Consider the following 8261-nt stretch of genomic DNA (forward strand, 5'->3'; position numbering starts at 1 on the left):
AGTGCGTCATCGAGGACTGTCTAACTTATTTCCATTGGGGTCCTTAATCTTGTCCCCCAGGATGCCACCCACACCAGTCGACTAACACCCAGGATGCGACCCACACCAGTCGACTAACACCCAGGATGTGACCCACACCAGTCCACTAACACCCAGGATGCGACCCACACCAGTCCACTAACACCCAGGATGCGACCCACACCAGTCGACTAACACCCAGGATGCGACCCACACCAGTCGACTAACACCCAGGTACCCATTTGCTGCTAGGTGAACAGGACAATAGGTGTAAGGAAACGTGTCGGAATTTCCACCCGCCGGGAATCGAACCCGGGCCCTCAGTGTGTGAAGCGGGAGTTTTAGCCACCAGGCCACCGGGCCACATGTAGCTTTGAGTAACTTCACTCAGCATGTTCACCAGTATATTAATGTAAATTGAGAATGGACTCTTTACATTGAGTTTTAAGTTTTAAGGCTTTGGAAAATGAATATTGTAGTTTAATTAAGCTTGTCCTTACTCCATATCTATGTGCTTGCTGTTTGTGCTGCATGTTTTGTCTTGTCTTGTGTGTTTTATGTACTTTGTGAATTGATTAAAAAAAAAAAAGGAATATTGCATAATACTAATTTATTTTTACTTATTTACAAATTTGTAGACTAACAAGAAAAAAAGGCAAATTTTAATAAAGTATCATCTGTAATTTCTGTTGGGGAAAAGAAAAGCTTCCTAAATTCTGTTTTCCACTTTTACAAAATCTAAAGAAAAGTATTCTTGAAACTTTCCTAAATTGGTGTACCTAATGAAGTGTAATATTTTTGTAAATGTACCATATTTCAAAATAAATATTTTTTCCTAAGCAGTTATTGAGACAGGTTTAATTTTAGGAGGGTGGTAATATAAGAAGCATGGAGGATGGTCAAGTTGTAGTGCTGACCAACGTCACAGAGAATGATGCTGGTTGGTGCACAGACATTGCTGCCAACAGTCTTGGAACATCGTCATCAACAGCATACCTCAATGTAATGGAGGGTAAGCTCACTGAATTGACAAAAACATTTTTCAGAGGCACTAGAAAAGATACTGTATGCAGAGGTCCAATTTTAACAATATTTGTTGGGGTTCAGTAATGCTTAAATAATACTGCATATGTAATTTTATATTCAATATAATGTAATGACTGTTTTATATATCTCTAGGAATGGCAGAGTCAAATAATTACTTTTTGCAGATGTCAGCCTTAAAGGCTGACATCTGCAAAATATGGAGAGGGCAAATGACGTGAATTCTCTCTTAAGACAAAGATTGATAGTAAACATTAGTGATTGGATTAAAATTCAGGATATTTCTTTCCATGTACAGTAATGTACATCTTACAGATTTAATTTGGGTGGTGGTGCTTACAGTGTACTGTCATTTTTTCAGCGGAGCCCATCCTTGCAGATGCTGAATCTCATGCTATTCTCATCCTGGGGGTAGTTTTACTTTCTGTTATGGTAATTGCTAGCATCATGGCTTCCTTTGTCTGGAAGAAATGTCAAAAGGAAAAGAGACGTGCCATTGACCTGGAACATGGGTCTGAAATAGCAAGTATATCAGAATATGAGCTACTTTTCGGTACTCCTTGGGAATTACCACGTTCAAGGCTGGTGATGGGAGAAACTCTAGGAGAGGGTGCCTTTGGGAAAGTTGTAAGAGCTGAAATACAAGGTTTCCTTAGACCAGATATGAATACAACTGTGGCAGTCAAAATGTTGAAAGGTAAGAGTCTGGTTAAAAAGATGTAGGCATTGAGAAGTACAGTATACAGTGGACCCCCGGTTAACGATTTTAATCCGTGCAAGAGGGCTCATCGTTATGCGAAATAATCGTTATGCGAATGAATTTTCCCCATAAGAAATAATGGAAATAAAATTAATCCGTGCAAGACGCCCAAAAGTATGAAAAAAAATTTTTTTTACCACATGAAATGTTAATTTTAATACACACAAACTGAAAAAGGCATGCACAATTACATGACACTTACTTTTATTGAAGATCTGGTGATGATTGATGGGATGGGAGGAGGGGAGAGCATTATCTTCTTACTGTTTAGAAGGGGAATCCCCTTCCATTAGGACTTGAGGTAGCAAGTCCTTTTCTGGGGTTACTTCCCTTCTTCTTTTAATGCCACTAGGACCAGCTTGAGAGTCACTGGACCTCTGTCGCACAACAAATCTGTCCATAGAGCTCTGTACCTCCCGTTCCTTCAAGACTTTCCTAAAATGGGCCATAACATTGTCATTGAAATAGTCACCAGCACGGCTTGCAACAGCTGTGTCAGGGTGATTTTCATCTATAAAGGTTTGCAGTTCAACCCACTGTGCACACATTTCCTTAATCTTTGAAGTAGGCACAATGGATTCCACAACTGGCATAGGCTTCTCAGGGTTAGCCCCAAACCCTTCAAAATCTTTCTTAATTTCCATACTAATTCTCACCCTTTTTACCACAGGGTTGGCACTAGAAGCTTTCTTGGGGCCCATGGTCACTTATTTTCCAGAAACAGCACCGAAAACACTGTAATAATACGAAATATTCCGAGTGTATGCTTGGATGTTACCGCGGAGGCTGGCTGGTAAACAATGGGACGGCCGGCACATGTGAGGGCACATTGGACGCGTCTCGGACGAAAATCGGTATGCGGGTTTTTAATCGGTATGCGCGGCAAAAATTTTGCGATAAAAGTAATCGTTATGCGGAAAAATCGCTATGCGATGCCATCGTTATGCGGGGGTCCACTGTACTGTGAAGGGTATGAAGGTTGCAGTTCAGTCATTGGGAATGTGATGTTTGTACTTGAGACAGAATGAGGAATAGTAAGAGTGAATCTGCTTCCTTCTCTTGGTGACCCTTCCTTAGTAGGAAATAGTCAATGTGATTTAAAACCTTTGTATTTTGTTTTGCCAGAATTCTGTAGTCTTTACTTTTAACTATACATGTATTTACTACATATGCCCTGCTTTGTTAAAAAATTTTGTTTGTCAAACTTCCAAATTTGTGAAAAAAAAAAATATTTCCAAGAGTTTTTTAAGGAGAGTACTAATTTGTTTTTGCCTTGGTCCAACAGAGGGTCACACAGACTCTGAATTAATGGACTTGGTGTCAGAGATGGAAAGGATGACAATGATTGGCACACATATCAATATCATTAACCTACTTGGATGCTGTAAGCAAGATGGCCCTCTGTATGTTGTCGTTGAGTATGCAGCTCATGGAAATTTGCGTGACTATCTCCGCAACAACAGACCATCTTCTGGCTATGAACGAGCAATTGGCCAGGAACTAGATACAATTACACAAAATGACTTGGTTAGCTTTGCCTGCCAAGTAGCTCGTGGCATGGAATACCTAGCATCAAAGAAGGTACGTCTCTAATGGGGGTACAAAATATATTTTGGCTCTTGTTTATGTGAAGCAATTGCATTTTTTTTATACTGAGATATAATGTGTAGGAATATTGAGGCTTGCCTCTGCAGACATACGGATGTGAAAGTGAGGAAAAAATAGAGAACTACAAGTGAAATAGAGTCAGCCCAAAAAAAAAAAATTGAGGAGAGTATTCATTGTAAGGATGTTGTGTGGGTGCAGGAAATAGTGTATACGACCAAACGGTACATATGACTGGATGTTGTGTATGACAGATGGTATATACAACTAGATGGTTCACATGGCTAGGTAATGCAGCATATATGACCTCTGGTACAGTATATTGGACCAGATTGTACTGCAGTGTGAGAGCAGCCAAATAAATAAAAACAATTAAAGGGAGGGAAATTTTTGACTGAGTCATAACAGTGTTTAATAGGTCAACTAGTCTACCATCTACAGTGTTTAATAGGTCAACTAGTCTACCATCTACAGTGTTTAATAGGTCAACTAGTCTACCATCTACAGTGTTTAATAGGTCAACTAGTCTACCATCTACAGTGTTTAATAGGTCAACTAGTCTACCATCTACAGTGTTTAATAGGTCAACTAGTCTACCATCTACAGTGTTTAATAGGTCAACTAGTCTACCATCTACAGTGTTTAATAGGTCAACTAGTCTACCATCTACAGTGTTTAATAGGTCAACTAGTCTACCATCTACAGTGTTTAATAGGTCAACTAGTCTACCATCTACAGTGTTTAATAGGTCAACTAGTCTACCATCTACAGTGTAATATTAAATACATTCTTTACATAGTTTCACCACTATATTTTATTACTAATAATTGCAAAACATATTTTTCTGTTACACATTAAAATGTATATACAGTATCAAATTTTGTCCAAAATATACTATTATCAGTTCTAGAAAAAAACAATCAGGTGTAATATATATATATATATATATATATATATATATATATATATATATATATATATATATATATATATATATATATATATATATATATATATACAGGAGGGCCCCACTTATACGGCAGGTTAGGTTCCAGGCTACCGCCGTAAAGCGGAAATCGCCGTAAAGTGGAACACCCTTTTTTTCCACTTATAAATGCATACAAACACTAGATAACAAGTTTACACTAACATATATTAAGTTAGCAATAGAACCAGGCATCAAAAAACAATAAAAAAGTACAATACACACATAGTGCACTCATTACTTACCTTAAAATATTTATAGTCTTAATCTAGGGTGAGACAAGTAGTATTTATTGTAAGAAATCAAGTGTGGTATGTATTGTAATAGCCAGGCTACCTTACCAGGCCACCCCACCCACACATACTATTCTATGATATTTAAGCATCCCAGAGCGATAAAATGTATATACAGTTCACTCATTACTTACCTTAAAATATTTGTAGTCTTAATGTAGGGTCAGGAGTAAGTAAATGAGATAAAACGAATAAATGAGAGAGAGAAAGAATGAGTACATGAGAGGGGACAGGCGCAGAGTAAACAAACCAGGCGAACGTAAGTTTTGTAAACAAACGAAGTGTACACGTCTGGTTTGTGTACAAGTTACATTGTGTACAGGTTGTCTCTACATTGATACGGTAGAATTAATAAAGAAGAACACTCCCATTCTCATGTAACATCATTTTGAGAAGAAATGAAGCTCTGAGTGAAGGCAATGGAAATAAGTCACACTGACTTTTTTGGGTTATCCTAGGTTCTCTACACGTATGTTGTTATGTATGATAATCTATGTAACTGTATTTGTGTATACCTATATAAACTTACTTACATACATACGAAAGGAATAATTTTCTACAGTTACCCCCAGTAACACATTTTCTCTTATGTTAGATTAGAGAAAATGTTATTCTTGCCGTCACTTGTACAAGTTATGTGGCTCCCACATCTTATATTTATGTTTATTTATTCTATTGTGGGGTGTATTTATCATCTTTTTATGTTATGTATCGTGTTTATTATATAATTTTGAAAAAAATATCATGGATGGATTAATGAAAATGTGTATATTACCGTAATATACGACATTTAATGAGACTCGGTGAGTATTGTTATTATTATCACTTGTGCAAGTCGTCTGCTACCACATCTCACATTTATGTTTATTTATTCTACTGTGGGGTGTATTTATCTTATTTATATGTTATGCATCGTGTTTATTATATAATTTTGAAAAAAATATCATGGATGGATTAATGAAAATGTGTATATTACCGTAATATACGACATTTAATGAGACTCGGTGAGTATTGTTATTATTATCATTTCTAATATGGCGTCACTTGTGCAAGTCGTCTGCTACCACATCTCACATTTATGTTTATTTATTCTACTGTGGGGTGTATTTATCTTATTTATATGTTATGCATCGTGTTTATTATATAATTTTGAAAAAAATATCATGGATGGATTAATGAAAATGTGTATATTAACGTAGTATACGACATTTAAATGACTCGATGTATGTAAGTTTATTTAGGTACAGGTATACATAAGTATAATTATCAGAGTAAATATAAAATATGAAATAACTTTTAAAAACATTTGAAATTTTGGAGTTTCCAGACAAAATGGAGAGACTTAGTGCTTACTGAGCTCATGGAGAATGTAAACAAACAGGGTGGGGCACGGTGACCGTATTAGAAAGTCAGGTGGGGGGAGCCGTATAGCGAGTTTTGGTCATAATTTGAAATGTCCGTATTAGCGGAACGCCGTAAAGTGAAACGCCGTAAAGCGGGGCCTTCCTGTATATATATATATATATATATATATATATATATATATATATATATATATATATATATATATATCTTTCTTTCTTTCTTTCTCTTTCTCTTTCTTTATTTCTTTCAACGCACCAGCCGCATCCCACTAAGGTGGGGTGGCCCAAAAGGACAAAAGAAAGTTTCTCCTTTTAAATTTAGTAATATATACAGGAGAAGGGGTTACTAGCCCTTTGCTCCTGGCATTTTAGTCGCCTCTTACGACACGCATGGCTTACGGAGGAAGAATTCTGTTCCACTTCCCCATGGAAAATATAAATATATATACGTATATATGTATATATATATATTCTTCTTTCTTTCAACACACCGGCCGTATCCCACCGAGGTGGGGTGGCCCAACAGGAAAAACGAAAGTTCCTCCTTTCAAATTTAGTAATATACAGTGGACCCCCGCATACCGTTGGCATCACATAACGTTAAATCCGCATACCGCTACATTTTATCGCCAAGATTTTGCCTCGCATACCGCTAAAAAACCCGCTCAACGCTGTTCGTCCGAGACGCGTCTAATGTGCGCCCTTAGCCAGCCTCACATGTTCTGCCTGTGGCATTGTTTACCAGCCAGCCTCCGCGGTAACATCCAAGCATACAATCGGAACATTTCGTATTATTACAGTGTTTCTGGTGATTTTATCTGCAAAATAAGTGACCATGGGCCCCAAGAAAGCTTCTAGTGCCAACCCTACAGGAATAAGGGTGAGAATTACTATAGAGATGAAGAAAGAGATCATTGATAAGTATGAAAGTGGAGTGCGTGTCTCTGAGCTGGCCAGGTTGTATAGTAAACCCCAATCAACCATCGCTACTATTGTGGGCAACAAAAAGGCAATCAAGGAAGCTGTTCTTGCCAAAGGTTTAACTGTGTTTTCGAAACAGAGATCGCAAGTGATGGAAGATGTTGAGAGACTGTTATTGGTGTGGATAAATGAGAAACAGATAGCAGGAGATAGCATCTCTCAAGTGATAATAAGTGAAAAGGCTAGGAAGTTGCATGAGGATTTAATTAAAAAAATGCCTGCAACTAGTGATGATGTGAGTGAATTTAAGGCCAGCAAAGGTTGGTTTGAGAGATTTAAGAGGCGTAGTGGCATACATAGTGTGATAAGGCATGGTGAGGCTGCCAGTTCGGACCACAAAGCAGCTGAAAAATATGTGCAGGAATTAAAGGAGTACATAGAAACTGAGGAACTGAAACCTGAACAAGTGTTTAATTGTGATGAAACAGGCCTGTTTTGGAAGAAAATGCCAAGCAGGACCTACATTACTCAGGAGGAAAAGGCACTCCCAGGACATAAGCCTATGAAAGACAGGCTTACTCTGTTGATGTGTTCCAATGCTACTGGTGATTGCAAAGTGAAGCCTTTATTAGTGTATCACTCTGAAACTCCCAGACCGTTCAGGCAAAAGAATGTCCTCAAGGCTAATTTGTGTGCTGTGGAGGGCAAACAGTAAGGCATGGGTGTTATGACCAAGGTCATAATGTGATTAATTTATATGTATTATCCACTTAATATTATACTCTGGGTTTCTTTAATATTAGCTAAATTAAAGATTCCACTAGTTTATAATATTATCTGATTTAGGAATATACCCGGGTATGATGTATATATATATATCTTGAGTAATGTGTTAGATAGGTACACCTGGCTAAGGTTTATAACAAGGTATCTCCATTGGTGGGTAGTTTGCACCGCTCTACCCTCTCCCCCTTTTGACGAGTTGATGTCATGAAGGAATTTACTGTATATGGCAGTTCACTCTCTCTGCTGACTCAGTGTGCATTGACTGAGCTACCCTCCTAGTACTCCGCCTTATTCTCACTTGGATAGAGAATTGGGTTATAGAAACTCCTGATCCAGCTTGTGGTTTATTGTGAAGTCTTCTGACAATCATATACTGTTATCTTCAGGTTACGATGTGACGACCAGTGTCAAGCTTAGAACTTTGTGATATATTCCTTATGCCAGGGAGTTACTCAGAAAAAGTGTTAATTCTCAATATATGTACT

General features: G+C 37.6%; 1 protein-coding gene across 1 annotated transcript; it reads left to right on the plus strand.

The window, feature by feature from the left end:
- Positions 1 to 885: 885 nt before the first annotated feature.
- On the plus strand, positions 886 to 4277 carry LOC128691453 (fibroblast growth factor receptor homolog 1-like; the record flags this gene model as incomplete). The annotated part of the gene is made up of 3 exons (XM_070082003.1): positions 886 to 1030; positions 1424 to 1759; positions 3108 to 4277. Coding segments are annotated over 3 exons (789 nt in total), but the record flags the coding sequence as incomplete, so codon positions are not given.
- Between the last annotated feature and the right edge of the window lie 3984 nt (positions 4278 to 8261).

The sequence above is a fragment of the Cherax quadricarinatus genome, unplaced genomic scaffold (genome assembly GCF_038502225.1).
Source record: "Cherax quadricarinatus isolate ZL_2023a unplaced genomic scaffold, ASM3850222v1 Contig5878, whole genome shotgun sequence".
Taxonomy (NCBI): domain Eukaryota; kingdom Metazoa; phylum Arthropoda; class Malacostraca; order Decapoda; family Parastacidae; genus Cherax; species Cherax quadricarinatus.